General features: G+C 49.1%; 1 protein-coding gene across 1 annotated transcript in view; it reads left to right on the top strand.

Moving 5' to 3' along the window:
• LOC144818122 (betaine--homocysteine S-methyltransferase 1) overlaps nucleotides 1–22,094 on the top strand; it is a 46,550-nt gene that overhangs the window by 20,366 nt on the left and 4,090 nt on the right. The window contains exon 3 of the mRNA XM_078675208.1: nucleotides 19,899–20,017. Within this exon, the coding sequence (XP_078531334.1) occupies nucleotides 19,899–20,017 (119 nt within the window). The remainder of the gene's footprint in view (nucleotides 1–19,898; nucleotides 20,018–22,094) is intronic.

The raw sequence follows: 22,094 nt of genomic DNA, 5'->3' as shown, positions 1-22,094 counted from the left end.
GCTCGTTAGAATGAATGATTTCTTGTGGCTAACATTGAGCTTCAATCTCCCATCAAAGACTAAAACTCATCCAACAATTTGCTTTCAGATTCCGGTGTGCAATAACATATTAAATCATCCATGTAAAGTACAGGGACCAAAGTGTTACAAACTTGGAATGTTGGTGGGTAACTAGCTTTGAAAAAAGCATCTAATGAATTGATATAAAATGGAAATAAGAGCCCTAAATGCAGCTTTGGGTGAATCCCCTTACTGTGTAAAACTGGGCCTCCTGGTAGTACATTGGTGTTGCCTTAAGCATTTCTGCATTTGCTGCTGGTCTCTTTGGCTTCCAGTGATTGCTGCAGAGCTGGGTTTTGTGGTCTAGCCTTTTCAACAGCCCTCTGCAGCTTCTCCTGGTACGCAACTTCCCTCAACAGTGTGTGCCGCACTTGTGTAACGCAGCGCCCTCTGATTATAGTTTTTAAAAGCATCCCACTTGGTCAGTGGTGGTTCAGCAATGGTTGTGCTCTCCTCACAGCAGGTCTTCGCCAGTGGTCTGACAGAATACTGGATCTTCCAGTGTCTCCATTCTCTACTGCCAGTCTTGGATACTGGGGCACGCAACCTCTCATTTCAAGGAGAGCAATACCAGAGCTTAGAGATCATACTGGCCAGATATTCAACATTTTGCACAGCATCATGGACCCCACTGATCAATGGAACGTGTCTAGACAGAAATGGACTTGGCGACTCGGTCTTTGTCCAACCGGGCCTGTAGCCAGGAATGTTTTGGGGGCCAGGCCCCCAGTAATGACACTACAAAAATATAGTAGCAGTTTCGGTAAGTATTGCATTGCCTAATTGAGATTTGCCAACCCTGCTGAAATGCCAGTACTATTTAATGGAAGGTATAGCAACCCCGTTGAGGTGTTTATAGTATCCAATTAAAAATATAGTAGGCATGCTACTGAGTGCTGGTAAAAATGAATTAAAAGCTCTGTGGTCTCTGAGAAGTGTTGATATTGGTGCACTTTTGAGAAGTTCCTATGCCCAGTTTGGAATTTTATCTATTGCGAACTACTTGGTCATTTTGGTAGGCAATAGAATATGTTCAATAACAATAGGAGAGGTAGGGAGAATGAGGCACTCTCTTAGTCCCCGGTTAGTTATACAAAAACAAGAAAAGAGAGGTCAGATCAAACACTTGATCAGTCTAAGCGTAAACTATACAGACCACAGTTCAAGGAGTCAACACAAGATTAGATTATCATATCCGATTTGGGTGATGAAGAAAGCCCTCACACACTGACCTAGTCAGTGTCATGCTTCATCATCGGGCCCCACCGACAGAGGCCGAATGCCTCTGCGGTGTGCTACGACGCCAGAAAGACTGCGGAGCAGGTTTTTGTGTATGGAGGGCGTGCTCTTGTTTACAGTGAAATATTAAAAGTGCCTAACAAAAGGGTATCGAAAAAATATATTTAATAAATGATCCCTGAGGCACAAAATAAAGAGTATTACGTGTCTGTATTTATATGCCAAGGTTCAAGGTTGGTAAAATACAGAATATACTCAATTCCTTCCAGTCAACATGTTTCAGCCATAAGGGTGGTATATTACCGTGGCATTCATCAGGACTATACCCCGGCGGTATGGGCTCTCTAATCACCCACCCTGACCTGGGGACGTGAAAGTGAAAAAATAAGAAGTGAAAAAAGTGCATAAAAATTAGTGGAAGAGTAAAATACTCGATTCCAAAAAATACTCCGTAAATTTGGAGTGTCACTGCACCTGTAAAGTGAGAAAAACATAGACAGACAGAAGACAAACATAAACATTATTAATATGAGCCTTACTGAGTAGTCATAGTGCTCCATGAAGTGTGGCTCAAGTGGTATTTCCCAAGATAAACATAGATTTTATGCACCATCCAGATAGCCCCTAGAGGATGATAGCAGATATCTCTGGGAAGTGATGTGCTAGAGGTGTGCTATTTACAAGAAAAACGATTAAAATGGGGGATTTAAAAACGCGATTGCGTGTACTCCTTATGAAGGGATCAATGGACCTAAAAGGTCTGTGCCCCTTCAAATAGGTATTAAATGGTACATGTCTCACTTTCAAAAGGGGCGCTACTAGCACCATGGATCTCGGGAGGGGGTCGGAGCGACCTGGCACATCCTAAGGACAGAAAAAATATGGTACATTGGCAAAGCCTATACAGGTACTTAGCTCTGGTGACAGAAGGAGCAGCAGCAAGCGTGTCGTCGTTACTCACGCCCTCAGCGCTCCCGACCCGCTGGTCAACCTAGTTGTGACCTCCAAACCGGACCCCGAAGATAGAAAAACGGGGCCGGTAGACTTGTTTTTAAGCAGAGCGGTCGCGTGTGCGCCCTGTTTCCGGGTGGGCGTGTCAAGCCGATAGAGAGGCTAGGAACGCACACGCCCACCTCGGATTGCCCCGTCTTGCTCAAAGCGAGGCTTGGGCACTTCAACGCCCTCACCAGCATGTTAGTTCGAGGCTTGGGAGTCGGCTTGGTCCCAAAAGACGGGTAGCGCAGTAGCGCTAATGTTGATTAAAATGCATTACAACACGTAGTGCAAAGCATGCTTACCATTATTACTGTGTACATAAATTTAAGTGTGTACCTTAATTTCAGGGAAAGTAATATGTGATGGAAGCAATAGGTTGCACATGGGAGCGTAAGTGTTTAATCAACCATTTGCACACGCAGTGCAAATACTACCTATCGATATTACTGTGTAAATGAAATTAAATACATCTATATTGGAGGCAATACATTGTACATGGGAGCATACCCTATAGGTAGGGACTAATCTGTATGTGCAAGGTTAGTCAATGGGGTGAATCATAATGGCTATTTACAAGTAGGCAGAAAAGAACCGGTTTGGTTGTGATAGGTGTATAGGGAATACTCTTTTCAAGATAATACTGAGCTCCATGGAATGTCATCGTTGAGCCCATTGACATGGGTGCCCAGACGATACACCCAACGTTGCTCCTTTTCAAAAAGTCTGCTGGTAATGTTCGTTGTGCCCTTCACTTCCTCGATTACCATCCACCTCATGTCGTTAGTAGTATGGTTGCTGTCCAAGAAGTGGCGGCAAACATGGGCCTGACATATTCCGAATCTGAGATAGAGGAATTGATGTCGGACACATCGATATTTGCAGATCCCCAAATATCACAGGCAATAGCTAACACCACTGAATGGGAAAATCTCACAGAGAAAAAGAGAGCATATCCGCACTATTCTCCATGGGACTATTCTGAAACAATACCTGATGTCAAACTCTGCACCCAAAGGGTTGCTAGTGACGAATGCCCCTCGCATCTTCCTCAATGATGCCACCTTCCGTAAAGATTGGGCCATGATCGCTTGGCACTGTACTCGCGACTGGCTAGTCCTAATCATAAAAACAGCGCTGAGACTCTCTGAAGCACTGATGGTGGAGATTACAGAAACTGAAAGAAACTTTAAAACTACAATCACGGGTTTTAAGAAACGGTTGGACGAACTTAACAAGGAACTGAACGAGTACAGAGATAATTTGATGCAGTCGAAAGCAACCAAATTACAGAAAGATCAAACGAAATTTGAATTTGAAAAGGTGTATCCTTATTCAGCCCCAACGTTTACTCCTCCTACTCGTAACAACAACAAATCTGACCAATCTGACGATGAATCCTCTAACAGTAGTGGATCAAGTAATAGCTCATTCAAGCAAACAAAGGGGAGAGGGAATCGTGGTAATAGAAATGCAAGGGGTAGACAAGGATACCAGGGCCAACATCAGCAATGGCAACCACCCCAAATGATGATGGGCCATAACCCTTTTGCCTTCCCCCAACCCAGTTCCCTTTTATGGGCTGGAATCCAGGGTTTATGCCCCCACCTAACTTCCAGAAACAACAAAGGCAGCCTTTTTTAGAGAGCGGCCGGAGAGGGAGAGGGAAGCGGAGAGGCAACAGCTGAGTCACCTGGGAGGAGGACGACCCTGTAGCGAGTCACACCCGCAGCAACCAACAACCAGGAACAAGCGGGGTGTAAGCCTAGTGACCAACCTCTCCACCAGAGTACTAACACCCACTGAAGTACAGGTGCTTGAGAGAGGCCTGGGTTTTGTTCCAAAAGCCAGACCTGATAAATTTAAGCTTCACTGCGAACTCGCTAGTTTTTTCAGAAAACTGAAACTCAAAGCTTTTTTCGAAGGCAAGGATGACCCGAACGAGGCTATAAGAAAAGGGGATACAGGTTTGAGACCAAGTTCAACCTTTACCCCTCCTCCTCATACCACACCCGCAGCGATTACCACTTTCGAGCAGGCTGTGTTTAAAGACCTTGAGGCCTGTGAAAACCCCGTGGTTTTCGGTAACTTCAGCACTGCTGAATACCAATCGTTGCAACAATTGCAGAATGACAGTACGATCACCATTAAGCCAGCTGATAAAGGTGGGGGTATTGTGATCCAAAACACAGTTGACTACGAAAAAACATGCTACGAACTACTTGGGGACATCCGGAACTATACCCCACTAACAATAGACCCCACCGCAGCCCTTACGAGCAGGATCAAAAACCTTGTCCATCGTGCAGAGGAGGAGGGTCATGTGTCAAAAAACGAGGCGGCATTTTTGACGAATTCTAAACATGCAATTCCTTATTTTTACACACTACCAAAAATGCACAAAAACAGACTTCCACCTCCTGGGCGCCCCATTGTCTCTGGTATCGGTTCCCTCCTTGAGCCCTTATCCGAATTCTGTGACTACTTCCTAAAACCCTTGGTGCAGTCGACTCCAACTTACCTGAAGGATACAAAAAGTCTCCTACGTCTACTATCTGATGTCACCTTCCCTGAAAACTCAGTCACTCTCGTTACACTGGACGTCGAAAGTCTGTATACCAGCATCCCCCAGGACGATACGATCAGAGTCCTGGGTGAATCACTAGACTCCACCGAATGGGATTTTCAAACTCCGAAAACCTTCATCATTGAATGTGCAACAATTGCCCTGAAAGAGAATTACTTCTCCTTCAAAGACAAACTCTACCTTCAATGCTCAGGTACCAGCATGGGCAGCATTTTTGCTCCAAGCGTGGCGGGGTTGTATGTAGCTGATTTTGAAGCTAGACACATCCTACCCACCTCCCAACCCTTTTCATCTTCAATGCTTCTGTGGAAGCGCTACATAGATGACATTCTGTTACTATGGACTGGGAATGACACTGATCTCGACCTATTTCTCAACTGGATCAACACCCTAGACCGGAATTTGCGGTTCACAAACACCAAGAGTAGGTCTGAGATCGTCTTCCTGGATGTTGAGATTTCTGTGCAAGGAACTGGCCTTGTGACTAAGACACATCACAAGCCTACCGCAAAAAACAACCTCCTCGAGTTCAGTAGCTTCCACCCACGCCCTTTGAAGGAAAACCTCCCCTATGGGCAATTTCTGAGACTTAGGCGTAATTGCACCTCCATCTCGGACTTTAAAGAACAGTCCCTGAGCCTCACTGAGAAATTAAAAGACAGAGGGTATCCGACACCAATCCTGAACAAAGGTTTCAAGAGAGCGAGGAACCAACCAAGGGAGGCACTACTAGAGGAGAAAGTCAACAACCAGAATACAATACCCCTCACGTGTGTGACAACATACAACAGTTTGTCTAACATGATGAAGAAAACCATCAACAAACATTGGAGTATTCTGACCTCTTTTAGAGAGAATTGGGAGAAACCGCTATTTTCTTTTAAAAGGGGTCGCAGCCTCGGACTCTCTGGTGCACACCCGTCCTAAAGAGATAGTCTCTGAACCCACACCTACAGTCACCAGCTCATGGGGGATGCCCAAAGTTGTAGGGCATTTTCCGTGTTCCAATTGTAGTGTCTGTCATTTGACAGAGGCAACCAAAACCCTTTCACTTGAAGCGGGCAAGGTATGGACCGAAAGGGAACATATTAACTGCAACACCATGAATGTGGTATATTTGATCACGTGCCCGTGCCAGCTACGGTATGTTGGGATGACAACGCGCAGAATAAAACAACGCATCTGCGAACATCGGAGCAACGTCCGATGTAAAAAAACTAACTACCAAGCTGAGCCGCCACTTCTTGGACAGCAACCATACTACTAACGACATGAGGTGGACGGTAATCGAGGAAGTGAAGGGCACAACTAACATTACCAGCAGACTTTTTGAAAAGGAGCAACGTTGGGTGTATCGTCTGGGCACCCATGTCAATGGGCTCAACGATGACATTCCATGGAGCTCAGTATTATCTTGAAAAGAGTATTCCCTATACACCTATCACAACCAAACCGGTTCTTTTCTGCCTACTTGTAAATAGCCATTATGATTCACCCCATTGACTAACCTTGCACATACAGATTAGTCCCTACCTATAGGGTATGCTCCCATGTACAATGTATTGCCTCCAATATAGATGTATTTAATTTCATTTACACAGTAATATCGATAGGTAGTATTTGCACTGCGTGTGCAAATGGTTGATTAAACACTTACGCTCCCATGTGCAACCTATTGCTTCCATCACATATTACTTTCCCTGTAATTTAGGTACACACTTAAATTTATGTACACAGTAATAATGGTAAGCATGCTTTGCACTACGTGTTGTAATGCATTTTAATCAACATTAGCGCTACTGCGCTACCCGTCTTTTGGGACCAAGCCGACTCCCAAGCCTCGAACTAACATGCTGGTGAGTGCGTTGAAGTGCCCAAGCCTCGCTTTGAGCAAGACGGGGCAATCCGAGGTGGGCGTGTGCGTTCCTAGCCTCTCTATCGGCTTGACACGCCCACCCGGAAACAGGGCGCACACGCGACCGCTCTGCTTAAAAACAAGTCTACCGGCCCCGTTTTTCTATCTTCGGGGTCCGGTTTGGAGGTCACAACTAGGTTGACCAGCGGGTCGGGAGCGCTGAGGGCGTGAGTAACGACGACACGCTTGCTGCTGCTCCTTCTGTCACCAGAGCTAAGTACCTGTATAGGCTTTGCCAATGTACCATATTTTTTCTGTCCTTAGGATGTGCCAGGTCGCTCCGACCCCCTCCCGAGATCCATGGTGCTAGTAGCGCCCCTTTTGAAAGTGAGACATGTACCATTTAATACCTATTTGAAGGGGCACAGACCTTTTAGGTCCATTGATCCCTTCATAAGGAGTACACGCAATTGCGTTTTTAAATCCCCCATTTTAATCGTTTTTCTTGTAAATAGCACACCTCTAGCACATCACTTCCCAGAGATATCTGCTATCATCCTCTAGGGGCTATCTGGATGGTGCATAAAATCTATGTTTATCTTGGGAAATACCACTTGAGCCACACTTCATGGAGCACTATGACTACTCAGTAAGGCTCATATTAATAATGTTTATGTTTGTCTTCTGTCTGTCTATGTGTTTTTCTCACTTTACAGGTGCAGTGACACTCCAAATTTACGGAGTATTTTTTGGAATCGAGTATTTTACTCTTCCACTAATTTTTTTTTTTTTTCACAACTGTGTTTATTAAGGGTTTCAGGCAAATCATACATACAGTACTCCATAGCCAGGAGGACACTGCCAGTGGAAAACACATAATAGAATGCATGAACAGCCTAGACATTCAACTAACCCCCCACCCACCGTCCCGCCCCCAGCCAACAACCCCAAAAAGAAAAAAAAAAAACCCGACTAACCACCCCTTATCCCACCCTAACCCAGTGCACGTGATCACCATCAGCTGCAGCATATAGTGTAAAGCACAATAGGCGTCCTGGAGCCACCTAGGCCCCGAGGTCACTGCCGGTAGGCAGTCCATCATCCAGGTCAACGGGAGGATCCAATGGCAAGTCTCTGTATTCTGCCCACTGCTTCCAGATCTTGTAATGTTTGCGGGGGCAGCCCCTGGCCTCAAACACAGGCAATTCCAGTCCCATGAGAAAATCTAGTCCCGCCCTCCATGCGCTGAGTGGGGGGGCGCGGTCACTCTTCCACGCCTTTGCCAAATCCCGTTTGGCGACCGTCAGGCCCAACAGAAGGAGGTGACGCTTATAGATGTTACCCCCTACTTGATCCATGATATGTAAAAGACCTAGTCTGGGCGTGCGAGGAAGGTCCCATTGCAGCACCTCTGACAAGCAAGACCAAACCCCACTCCAGAATCGAGTCAGACCCACACACGACCACACAGTATGCAGCAGCGTACCGCTCTCCGTCCCACAACGCAGGCATACAGGGGTGGCAATGAGGCCAGCCTTCCACAGTCTCTCTCTGGTGTAATAGGCCCGATGCAGGTACTTGAACTGTATAAATCGGAGTCTCACAGCGATGGCTGCCCCACGGGGGGACTCCAGTGCCTCCCTCCAATCATCCTCATCCAAGGGGCCAACATCTACTTCCCAGGAGGCCTTCAACGACAAGAGGGAAGAGGAGCAGTGAGTAATTAAGGTTTGATAAATTTTTGAGACTTTTTTATCCCCCAGATCCCCCATGAAGAGCTTGGCTTCAACGGGGCTAAATTCTGGGAGTTGGTCTAACCCCACTAGACTCGGCGCGAGAGCGTGACGCAGTTGTAAGTATTGAAAAAATTGGGTCTTGGGCATGTCGAATTCGGCGCTAAGGGCTTGAAAGGTTTTAAGAGTAGTCCCAGTAAGGACATGGCCTAGCGTCGAGATCCCAATAGAGTCCCATCCACTAAACCCCGACAGTGAGGCAAGTGCAGGGAGCCGGCCATTGTTCCAGAGTGGCGTTTCCGCTGTTAGGCGACCCCACCAGCCCATACGACGTAGCACCTGTCTCCAAAGCATGAAAACCACCTGAGTAGCCTGCGGCAGCTTCCGCCGCCGGCTGGCCGAGTATAACAGCGTGTGGAGCGTGGCATCCCCCATAAGAAAGCGTTCCAGGGCGTATGCCGGGTCATCACGCCCACCGTACCACCACTCATTCAGAACCAGCAGATGAGAGGCTTGGTAGTAGGATAGTATGTCTGATGTAGCGAGACCGCCACAGTACGTGGACTGGAAACAAGTCCGCAGTGCCACTCTGGAGGCACCCCCTGCCCACAGGAAACGTCCCAGTACCGAATTCACGCGACGGAACCATTGTGGGTCAACCCTATATGGGAAGTTCTGAAGCTGGTAAAGGAGTCTAGGGAGGGCGACCATCTTAAAAATCGCCGACCTGCCATAGATGTTAAGGGGCATGCGAGACCAGGTCTTGACGTCCGACTGAACTCTGTCCCACACCGGCAACACATTGCGCTCCCATGCAACCGCGGCAGATTCAGACAGGAAAACTCCCAGGTATTTTAGACCACCAACCGCGACTTGCAAGGCCGAGGCCCAGGGGAACACCTCCGATCTCCCGCCCAGCACCCATAAAGTCGATTTACGCGGGTTAAGGAAGAGTCCCGACACTTCACCAAAAATACGCATTATGTCTAGGATCCGCGGGCCAGAACGGTGAAGGTCTGTCAGAAAGAAGAGGACATCGTCTGCGTATAACGCAATCCTGTCCGAGAGTCCAGCTCCCCACACAAAGCCCCGAAGTTGTGCATCAATGCGCACCCACGCGGCCAATGGTTCCATGACCAAGGCAAAAAGGTACGGGGAGAGGGGGCACCCCTGGCGAGTCCCCCTGGCAACTGGGAACTTCTCCGACACAGCCCCCGAAACACGCACCGAGGCGGTGATGTCTGTGTATAGAAGCCGGACATACGAGACAAAAATTGGACCGAGGTTGAGTCGCGGCAAAAGAGCGAAGAGATAAGTCCAACTGACTGAATCGAATGCCCTATCGATGTCCGCTAGTAGAAGCGCCGCTTGTTCTCCCGTCGCTCCCATCGCATCGACGGCCACCTGCGCGCGCCTGATATTGTGACGCGTCGCCCTACCGGGCATAAAGCCCGCTTGATCCGGGTGGACTAAATCCGCCATATACGGGAGGAGGCGGTTCGCCAACGCCTTGGCCAACAATTTGGCCTCAAAGTTGATCAAGGATATGGGACGATATGACTCGTGTCTGTCGGGTGGTCTGCCTGGTTTCTGAAAAACCACAATTTCTGCCTGACGCCAGTCAATCGGCAGGCTACCACATTCCCGCGCTGCCTCTAGGGCCCGCCTATAATGCGGCCCCAGCTGCAAGTGGAATTTCTTATAAAATTCGCTGGGAAATCCGCTCGGTCCGGGCGCCTTGCCAGTGTTGAGTTGACCCAATGCATCGCCTAGTTCCTCCGCCGTCAAGGGGAGATCAAGGGCGGTCTTGGCTTCGTCTGTAATCGCGCGAGGGGGAAGGTCAGCGATGAACTTGTCAATAGCCTCCGGCGGGAGACTGTCCCGAGGGGCATATTGTATCGCATAATAGCGAGCGAAGCTCGCCGCAATGGCAGCCGGATCCGTCATGGCCAACCCGTCTTCGTCCACGAGGCCCGGCACAGTAACCGGCTGCAGTGTTTGTTGGCACAATCTATGGAGCATGGTGCAAGATTTGTCGCCCCATTGGTAGACCCTGCTCCTCGTAGCCAGCCAGGCCAGTCGCGCCTCGTCAAGTAAAACTGAGGCGTAAGATTGCTGCGCTTGCAGGAGCAGCCTGAGAGCTACCCCATTACCGTCAGTCCGACACCGAGCTTCCAACACCCCTACTCTATCTGACGCCGCCACTATAGCCTCACGACGACGTCGACGGGCTGCAGCACACCAAGCTATGTCGACGCCTCGCAACGTGGGCTTCATGGCCTCCCAGACCATCACCCCATCAATCTCCTCAGTCAGGTTCTCGTGCCAGTAGTGGGCAATCGCTCCGCGCATGTGAGTAGTATAGTCTGGTTGCTGGAGATGCCACGAGGACATCCGCCACCGAAACGGCTGGGGCGACCTGTGCAGCGTGATCTGTACTACGACTGGGGAGTGGTCCGACAGCCCACGAGGCTGAATCACGGCCTGCTTCACTCTGTCAAGAAAGGCCCCCGGCACAAACACACAGTCTAGTCGGGAGAAGGAGCCATGCACAGCAGAGACATATGTGTACTCACGCGACCTGGCATGCAAATGCCTCCAGACATCCACCCAGCCCAGCCCATCAACCATCGCCTTCAAGCGAGTAGGGGAGGTGGCCACCGCAGTTTCCTGCAGCCTTCGCCGATCCAGGCACACATCTACCACATCGTTCCAGTCACCACCTATCACAGCCAAAGAGTCCGGAATCTCAGCCCACAACGCAAAGAGGCGCTCAGCCAGGGACCATTGTAGAGGAGGAGGGGCATACACACAGCCAAACACCACCGGCTCCGCGCCTATCACCCCTTTGACAAAGACATATCGACCCTGGGGATCCAGCCAATGACGCTCGTGGGTATAGGACAGTCTCCTGTGTATAAGGATGGCCACCCCTCTCGAACCTCTAGAAAATCCCGCATGAAACACTTGAGTGTAGCCAAAGCGCTGTAAGCTTAGCACCTTTGTTCCCAACATATGTGTCTCCTGCAATAGCATGACATCAGCTGAGTCTCTCTTGCCCCAGCGCAACACTGCCCCACGCTTAATTTTGTCCAACATCCCCCTCACATTCCAGCTTAAAATTCTCATAGATCCACTAGTAGGTGTCAATTGTGCGGGATCAGCCATTGTCCTGACGAAAAAGTCTCAGAAAGCCCCAGGACCCAGCCCAGGCACCCTGTAGCATGCAAATCACTGTAGCCAAAATCACGTGCATCCCATCCAACACCCCCCCAGCCCTCCCAGCTCCCCCAACTGACACAACCCCACAAACCACCCAACACCCAATACTCCGCCTCCCCCCACCCCTATACCTCATGAAACCTTGAAGTACCTGTCGCGGCATGGGGAGCTTCGGGCCCAAAACATAGTACCCAAAACCACCCATACCAATGGATCCCACTACACCCCCCAAACTAACGGGAACTACCCTTCGGGGCCGCCTCCCAACGTGAGAGGACAAGGCTGCCCATATGTCAACACCCCGAGCCCCAATGAACCACTAGTGACCTGTAACACGGTCAGGGCGAGGCAATCAGGCCTCACCAACAGCGCCCCACCTGAGACAAACCAATGTCTGGGTCTCACCACCCCTGGCGTTAGTTCCTCGGCCATCGCGGCAGTTGCTCCGGGCCTCTCGGATAGTCCACTGATGAAAAGAGAACTGACTTAGGAAATGGAGGTCTCATGATCATCAAAGCCCTTTCCCGGACTGATCAGTGTCGGACTGTACACCATCCCGCGGGGCGCTCCCGGAATGGGAGCGTCTCCGCGACCGAGATTTCCCGCGTCTTTTACCCCTAGTGGAGGAGTCACTCCTCTCCTGCGACGATCCACGTGATGGCCCTGGGTTCAGGCCCGGTTGGGCGTTCGGCCGGAGCCGGATAGTCTCATCCGTCCAACCATACACTGCCTCTGGAGTATCGAAAAAGTGAGTCTTGGACTGGAAAACGACGCGTAGACGGGCCGGGTAGAGCAGTGAATAAGGAATCTTCAAACCCCGGAGCTTGGCTTTCGCATCTTGGAAGGAGCGACGCTGCTGCTGCACTTGTCTGGTATAGTCCGGGAAAATCATGATCTTATGATTATCGAACAGCAACGCGTCCGTGGCCCTTGCTTCTCGAAGTATGGTATCCCTATCGTGAAAGTTGAGGATTTTTGCGATGATTGGGCGCGGTCGTTCTCCCACAGGCGGTTTCTGCATCAGGGCTCTGTGGGCCCGTTCGATCACAAAACAGCTCGAGAGGACATCCGGGGGGAGCCAACCTTCTAGCCAACGCGTCAAGAACGCATCTATGGGCCCCTTCTCGCAATCCTCCGGAAAGCCAATGAAGCGTAGATTATTCCTGCGCGCTCGCCCTTCTGCATCCTCAACTCGGAGTGCCAGACCCCTCTGAATCTTGTCCATCTCCGCCACTTTCTTCTTTAGGGCACCAACATCATCTTCCACTCCCGTGATCCTGGTTTCAGCCTCCGTGATGCGAGCAACCGCGTTTCGAAGGTCCTGGCGCAGAAGCATGACATCAGCCCCAACGGCCCCGATCTTGGCGTCCAGTGAGTCCCTGGATTGCGTGATGGCCGCCATCAGGGCCGCGTTGTCAGGTCCCGCGTTCTGGCTGCCACCCGAGGCTCCTGACCCCCCGCTGGGTCCGGTAAACTTGTCGATTGGACCTTGCTTGTTGGGTCCAGCGCCGCCCCCACCTCTTGTCATGATCAGGGGAAGTCGGGCGAACCCCTCCGCACCCGCAGTAAAGTAGACGTAGAATGCACTCGGGGGCTTAGCTGCACACCGCAGGTGGACACACCAAATCAGGGGGCACTCACAGTTCTCTGCGTGTCGCAGTCGGATCAGGCCACAGTCCACTCCTGGGCAGCAGGCGCAATCCCCAGGCTGGCGGGGATAGGTTGCACTGGACACTGCCTGCCACCGATCCACTGCCCAGCCAGCACAGCCGCAGGATCCGTAACAGTCCAGTCGCAGAGGGGCCCTCGACCCCACGCGCCACTGACCACAGCGTCGGCTCCCCCGACAGAGAGCCAAAGACGGTTGCGCCAGGCGGGGACCGCCAACCTCAAGGTCCCGGCGTCCAGAGGCCCAGCAGAGCACAGCACCACTCCGGTGTCCCCGGGGGCCAGGTCCCCCAGTCGTCACAGCAAAGGCAGTCCGGGGAGCCCTCCGTCACGTCCCCGGGAACCAGGCAGCCTCAGTCCCAGGCAAGGGAATTGTACCTCCGGACCCACGCCACCAAAAGGGGGGCCAACCCACAGTGCAGATGGGCCGCAGTCACGGGGGGTCTCCCGTGGCACCCCCTCCTCACGACGAATGGCGTCCTGTGGCAAGAGCTCGGTCCACCAACCCCAGGGGCACCCAGCGCCGACTCACCACCTCCCAGGCGCGGGTCAGCTCAGCGTCTCCAAAATCGAGGCCCCGGCTTCTCTGGGTCAGCATAGGCCGCAGTGGTACTGGAGCTTCCAGGGGCCACCCCGGCGTGGGAGTCCGCTCCACTGGTCACCGCCGCAGCTCCTTTCACCTCCGGTGTCGCAGGCACCAATCAGGAAGGCTTCCCACCGGTCCGACCAGCGGCCGCCAGCCGACGCCTCGAAAATTGAGGTCCCGGCTCCACCTGCCGGCCCCAGGCCGCACCACTCCACATCCGATGTCGGCTCACCAGAGCAGCCGGGGGGACAGCGCGCCTCACCGGACAGGTCCAGATGCTGCCAGGGACAATCGCCACTCAGGTAGGGCAGGTAGCGGGCTCGGGGGTCAGGATAAATGGTAGGATTGTGTCAGGGCAGGCGGGAGCTCTACAACGCTGCGACCGCCATCATCGCCCGGCAAGCCACGCCCCCTTCCACTAATTTTTATGCACTTTTTTCACTTATTTTTTCACTTTCACGTCCCCAGGTCAGGGTGGGTGATTAGAGAGCCCATACCGCCGGGGTATAGTCCTGATGAATGCCACGGTAATATACCACCCTTATGGCTGAAACATGTTGACTGGAAGGAATTGAGTATATTCTGTATTTTACCAACCTTGAACCTTGGCATATAAATACAGACACGTAATACTCTTTATTTTGTGCCTCAGGGATCATTTATTAAATATATTTTTTCGATACCCTTTTGTTAGGCACTTTTAATATTTCACTGTAAACAAGAGCACGCCCTCCATACACAAACCTGCTCCGCAGTCTTTCTGGCGTCGTAGCACACCGCAGAGGCATTCGGCCTCTGTCGGTGGGGCCCGATGATGAAGCATGACACTGACTAGGTCAGTGTGTGAGGGCTTTCTTTATCACCCAAATCGGATATGATAATCTAATCTTGTGTTGACTCCTTGAACTGTGGTCTGTATAGTTTACGCTTAGACTGATCAAGTGTTTGATCTGACCTCTCTTTTCTTGTTTTTGAATAGAATATGTTCAACACACATGCATGCGCATACAAATGATTCCCGATAACCGTTCTAAAAAATGGAGCTAAAGCACTTTTAAAAGACTTCAAATGGATGAGCAGTTTGGGAAGGGAGGTGAAGCAACTAGTTGGATCAAGGAGAAGCAATGCAATACGAGGGCAGGGGAGAAGCCGCAAGAGAACACAGGCCAAAGATAGCAATGTGGAGGGTGGACAGACCGAAGCACGTGTGGGAAAGCAACACAAGTATTGGGAGAGAACATGGGCATAGACTGCAAGCATGGGAGAGAAAAGCACACAGACATATGGACAATACATACTGTCATTGAGTGCTTAAACAAAAAGGAAAAGTCTCTCTAAAAATGAAGCCAGCCAATCCAAGAAATGGGAAAGAGGCAATTTTTTATGGGCGGGCCAAACCCAAGATGGATCAAAGGCACCAACATTAAAGTAGCCAAATGAGTGATGGGAAAGCCACCCAATTGTAAGCAAGTGACAGACTAACCCTGTATGTTCCTGGTAAGCCCATAATGTCTTTCACAACTAAACAGCTTGCACTGTCTGGTAGGCTTAGGCTACAAAGCAGTGGATGCATAATCCTACTTCATAGACTTTAAATTGCAATATATACATTTAATAACATTTACCTCAGTTCTGAGTTAATGGTAATATGCGGATTTTGGTGTTAAGTGCACAAAACTCTGCATGTTCCTGTAAATACCAAGCAGGCATCCCCCCCTGATTATCACTGTGACTTGCTAATATTCATCACAAAACTCGTAATAGTGCTAATTGCCTTAACAAGGGTTATGCACATATCCTAATTAAGTGAGCCACTCGTAATGAAGGCCCCATGTAATGATTTGGTAGCAGGCATATTAATCTAACAGCTATATTTCAAGTCTGGTTACTTTTGGAAAGGCTGTAGTCTAGAGCATCGCAAGCCAAATGAGACCGATTCCTGGCTGGCTGGCTGGAATTGATTAGCAAAGGAATTAAACAGTGAGGCAATAGGTAGATGTTCTCATTGGACATGGCCTCTAAAAGATGGTAGGCTCCGGACCATGGAAGCCACACAAAGTATGTATGCCACTGGAAATGTCATAAGGTGTATTTTTTTTAGCACGGACTAAATATCCCACAGTATTATAGTCTGACACTGAAACACGTGTTTATCATGCTTGATCTGAAAGATGAGGGCAATACTGTGCAAATTCAATTTGAAGCCTTTCAGCTGGAAATGCCAGTTAGTGTTGGTACACTTACAGGACTGCAAACCTTCCTGGAGAAGTCGGTGCTTTAAATGAAAACTTAGAAGTGCAGGCCCTCCTTGTCCCATAGTACGTTTTCTGCTTGGGAGTGCAGGTATTCTCCCATTAAAATGATTGAAGGGATAGTACTGGCACTACTGAGCACTGCTCAAGTGTTAAAGTGCAGGTACTGAGTACTTTATGGTACCTGCCCATTTAAAGCACAGAGGAAGTGCTATTAAAGGCATTGCAGCACCAAATGAAAGGAGTTTACCATTACTCTGCAATCTAAGAAGTATGGATTTTGTACCAATGAAAGTATAAATAAGTTATGATGTGCTGACATACTAATATTCAAGCCCTGTGTAGAAGCACGAGTACTGTTCCTTGAAGACTAAATAGTCCTGCTGAGAAGTCAAGTTAGCATCCCACGCTGCCTATCCGTGTGCCAAGATCTACTAAGGAAGAAAAGACGGGGGAAGGTGTGGTGGTGGAAATAGCACAAACTTGCAATACTTGGCCTCTCCAGTTTAGATTGCCATCAAGTAACATAGTCCAATATGTTAATAGCACTACATGTTAATCTTTCTCTCTGAATGAGCAGAGACTTAAAAGGCAAACCTATGTTTTCAGGTTTAACAACTGACATTAATACAGATTTATGACTTTATAAACAGCTTTCCGAAAGTACTCTTGTAGAACGTTTGTGAATTAATGTTTTGCATGCATGAATATAGTCTTGTATCTTTCACATGTAGTAAACTAGCAAGTGTAAACACCATTCTAACCTCACACCCTGGTAAGGAATTATTTTCTGCTGTTGACAGGAGTAAATCTCCCCAGGATAGAAAATTAGCTGAAACTGGATGGACTACCCACAAACATGTACGTTTGTGTATGTTGAAAAAGGTCATTAACATTCGACCGAGTAACAAACCATGAAGTGTAATGGAGAAGCTAGTGTTACAACTCAGTCAACCTAAATACTGCAACGTGCTTGTATCCTTAAAGCATGTAGTAATACAAAACTATACACAAAATGCATCTTACTATTTTTTGTTAGATACTCCGATCTATTTGTCAAGACTATATTTGTACCAATACCTATAGCTCCCTTACCTTTCTGCTTTCCTTAGTCAAATGTGACACAAACTAGACCTGTGAGTATAATTCATCCTCTGCTGCTAGGAGAAACCGATAAGAAATGAAGCTGAACATCTAACATGGAAATGGGTATTTAACCCTGAAAGTCTGCCACGGTAATTTTTTTTTTTGGGGGGGAGGGGTGAGTTGTGGGTGGATTAAAAAAGGCTGGCATGGCCCTCAGTGTCCCCCAAAGCTATGGTCCTGCGTCAAATCAATCTGGCGTACAGGGATCAGCTAGTCTCCCTGAGTATTTGTCCAGGAATCACCGGGCCATTAAAGTTTGCTGCCTTGCACAGCCGCTCTCCTACAGGTCCCTTTGGCTGCTTACTTTTTTGCCATTATTCTCTGGAAGACCAGGGTGGGAGCGGGTAGCTTCTCTCGCCCTGATCAGTGTCTGCACCACTGACTGTTTGGCTGGCCTAAGATGCCGGTTAAACAGTCATGTGCAGTTTCTCCAACCCAGCTGTGCAACACAGCTGGGTTGGAGAAACTGCAGACTCCCAGGCACTGTCTGCGGCAAACCAAGCTGCTCAGACCAATCCTGGTGCAGCTCTCATGCAATTGAGCACAGTGCCAGGATTGGGATGAGATCCTGTACTGGTCTCGGGGACTGCTGGAACACAATCGGGAGAGAGTAGGAGCACAAAGGCTGCCAACAATGTCGGAAAAGGAATGAGTACCAGAGCATGCAAGATTCCTAGCCCTCCCCACAGCCACTTTGCTCAAAGGATGGTCTTACTAGCCCGGACCTAGGCTAACTGATGGCATCCTAACTGGGAGAATATTTGTGTATTTTATTGTGGGAGTTTTGTGTAGACTGTCATTTTGCTACTTCAGAGCGCTTGTATGGGTCACAAATTTTCAGTTGGTTAAGAACTGAAATGGTATACAATTCTACTCCATTCTGAAGGATGTTGAGCAGAGTCTGGTAGTGGTCTGATCACATTGGATTATCAACCTGCGCTATGTGTTGGTTAAAAAGATAAAGTGTTTGAGCGACCTTACCCTCCCTTCAGCCTGCCTGGTCGCTCCCCACGCAGCACCACCCGTCTGCGCCAGCTCCCACAGCCCAGCCACTGCCACTGGGACCAGGGTTCTAAACCAGACGCAGGCTCTGCTCGCTGAGGCTGCGATATCTGTGCTGGTTCCACTGTTCTTTGCACTGTTGTGTCCAGGTCTGCTGTTTAGCGCCTTTTTTTTTCTCCTCCTTCTGCTCCACTGCCACCAAAATCATCTGCAGCATACCCCAGGGCTCTTCCCTCAGCCTGACTCTGTTCAACATCTACATGGCACCCCTCGCCCATGTCGCCTGACAGCACAACCACAACAATATCCTACGCTGACGACACGCAGTTAATCCTCTCCTTCACCAAAGACCCTCACACCGCAAAGACCAACCTCCACGAAGGAATGAAGGCTGTCACCGAATGGATGAGGAACAGCTGACTGAAGCTGAACTCTGACCAGACGGAGGTCCTCCTCCTTGGCTCCAACACCTTCAGCCCGAGACAACTCATGGTGGCCGACATCTCTCGGAACAGCCTTGACACACACCAACCACGCATGCAACCTAGGGGTCCTCCTACTCCACCCTCTCATGACTAAGCAGGTCAACGCTGTCTCCTCATCCTGCTTCAACACCCTCCTAATGCTCTGCAGGATCTTCAAGTGGATCCCCACTGAGACGAGAAGAACTGTCACCAAGGCCCTAGTCACCAGCAGGCTGGACTACGGAAATGACCGCTATGCAGGAACGTCGGCCAAGCTCCTGAGGCGACTGCAACGTATCCAGAACGCGTCTGTGTGTCTAATCCTCACCATCCCCTGCCGCAGCCACGTCACACCCCAACTGAGACCTGCACTGGGTCCCTGTCAACAAGAGGTTAACCTTCAAACTCCTCATCCACGCACACCAAGCTCTCCACAAGACCGGCCCAGCATACCTCAACAGATGACTCAACTTCTACACCCATCCCCCCCCCACCCCCGCACCTTGAGACCCTTACGGGTATGTAGTGCGCTTTATAGGTATCTTGATTTCAAATCATCCTGAGAAGGCTTCCATGAGTAGTAGAACATTGGAAATGCAATCTATATGGCATCAAGCCACAGGTTAAGATTAGCAAGAACAGCTGTGGATAAATAGCCCCACAGGTAACAGATCCCCCCCCTAGCTGTAGGAATTGGAGTGAGATATTCGAGAGGCTAAAGTAGGAACTTAAGTTGGATCAAGCATAAGTAACAGTCCAAGAAATGTTAAAAACACCACGTTTGTGCGCTCCTAATGCAAACTACGAATTTCAGACCATCCAATATTAGATGTTTTCTAGTTATTTAGGTTTGTAAACTATGCTTTAATATTCAATTCTGCTTTATTCAAAGCTAAATTGTTATACGGTGTGTTCTACCAGTTATGGAGACTGGCTTGTCTATGGCAGTTTACTGTGGGGTTTAAATTCGGGTATGGGGAAGAATAGTTGGTCACTGCTGGTAACCTGATCTGCCTTGAAGGTACAAATACTTACTTTTAATTTCATCTGAGCGTAGCTCCTCCCTCGAATAATTGCAAATGTTGTTTCAGTCCGACAGCTTCATCGAGAGTTTCTTCGTGCTGGATCAAATGTCATGCAGACATTCACTTTCTATGCGAGCGAGGACAAGCTGGAAAACAGAGGCAACTACGTAGCGTCTAAAATTTCTGTGAGTATAGACCGTGCTAGCATTGCAGAAGTTGTGACTGGTGCCTGTCAGTTGGATCTTCATTCTACATTTAAGTTTCTTAAAGCAGGGGCTGGCTCCCAATAACTGAGTTATGGCGTGAATGTGTGAATAACCTCTTGCAAGGTATAGGAGTGATTGAGGGCATGCCTCACTGTTCTAACACAACTCAAAATAAAGCTGTGGGGGGGGGGGCTAGTTATGTCCGTGCTCCCAAGCCCAGTAACCCCACAAAACCCTGTGCTTTTCTGAGGAGCACGCACCACAGCAAGTTTTGTGATAAACAATGGTCAGATCGGAAAAACAAGAGTCAAAGGAACTAAATGTATCAAAAGATCTCCTACCTCTATTTTGAAAACAATCCTGTAGATTCAATCCAGTTACAAGGTTAGGGCAGCAGACCAGATTTCTAAAACAGAAGATTAAGATACACTATTGCATGTCTTAAAGTTTAGTTAAATCACTTAAGTCCGATGCAAACATTCTTATTCATGCATTGTATCAAACTCTTAGCTCCACAAATACATAAAACGATAAGGGTGATTGCTCGGAGAATGTGCTTGTGGATAATGAGTAAGGGGGGGTTCATTTAGACTCTAAAGGAACCCCCCTAGTTTAGACCTTTCACAAATATTGTCGTCTAGTATAAAATTGCTATATAACATGTCGTGTCTAGAAGTGGTCCAGTTACCATTGCCACTCTGCAGATATCCAAATGATCCAGACTTGACGTTTCGACCCGACACCTGTGAAGGGGGCCACTGAATGCCTCTAACACAGGTCTTTATCAGGACTAGGAAGGTGAAGGAACAATCTGGATGCTGAAGTCTTCCAAATGAGAAAATAGACTTAAAAAATTGCATGAAGCAGAAGGGCCCAAATGCCAACATTCGGGCATCATGGCACTGAACTGTTGTAAGAAGGGTAAAAAAGCGTGTTCCAAATTAATGGAACAAGTGAGTAGTGTGTTCCTGAATTTGCTACGACCCCTCTCGTGATAGTGTGGGGTGTACTTGTATTGCTGCAAGTTCAGTGGAGGCTGCCTCCCTGAAGTCTTGACTTTTCATCACTTGATCAAGTTTGCTTCTAAATTGTGGTTCAGGTGTAGCAGTGCGCAGCGCTCTGCTTTCAATGAGCAGGTACTTTCAGCTTCTCAGTACCTGCGCGTCTCAGCAGTGCCCAAAGCTTTTAATGGACAAGTACTGACACATCTCGGCAACACCCAGGTACTCTGGGTATAGTACCTGCACTCTCTGTATCAATTTCGAGCGCTTGCTGCTCTATTGCTTTCATTAGGTCGGGACTCTGGGTAGCTGCTCTGTGCTCTTCATGCGCACATCACAGAATAGGCCATTCGTGCACGATCAGCGGTGTTTCCAGTGCTGCCTTTAGTAGATGTTTTGCCTCCCAGAACACAGTAACATCTGCTTTGTGTTCCTTTTTTTTTTTTTCCTCGGATCATTCATGATCCTACATGCAGGCAGCTGGATAATTTGCATGTCGGCGGCTGCAGCTTTGCTTCCACTTGGTTTGACATGCCACAACTGTGTTCTTGACCGAATGTCTGGCTACATCTGCTTCCAGGCTACAGTGCAGCGGGTGGGCCCTGCACTCGCTATGCCACTGGATTCAAGCTAGTGTGACTGATGGGATACCCTAAAACTGGTCCCAAGATGCTTGTTTCAGGTCCTGGGGGGACCTGGCCTGGCATTTCGGGCTGGACAGTGCCCATGGGGGAACAAGGTCAAAACTGATTTGCATCAATGTCTGGGTACAAACTGGGGTGGCATGGCTAGCACAAAACTAGGGTTTCAACCCAGATTGCCTAGGGGTAAATGTTTGTCCATGTTCAGCATTCCTTCCATCATTTGGTTTCTACAGTGCAGCATTGGCTGGCCCACCACTGGCTAAGTTCTCTGTAGTTCCTGGCCTAGTTTTCAAAGATGCTGAATACTTGGCCTAAGATTGCATGTTGTGTTTATGCACCCCTTCGGTGCAAACACTGTTTGGTGACTGACTAACCACGCCTCCAACAAATTTGTCTGCCCACGGTTTGCCG

Source organism: Lissotriton helveticus, chromosome 2_1 (assembly GCF_964261635.1).
Source record: "Lissotriton helveticus chromosome 2_1, aLisHel1.1, whole genome shotgun sequence".
NCBI classification, from domain to species: Eukaryota; Metazoa; Chordata; class Amphibia; order Caudata; family Salamandridae; genus Lissotriton; species Lissotriton helveticus.
Note: the sequence above shows the minus strand (reverse complement) of the source record. Positions and strands in the feature narration are given on the sequence as shown.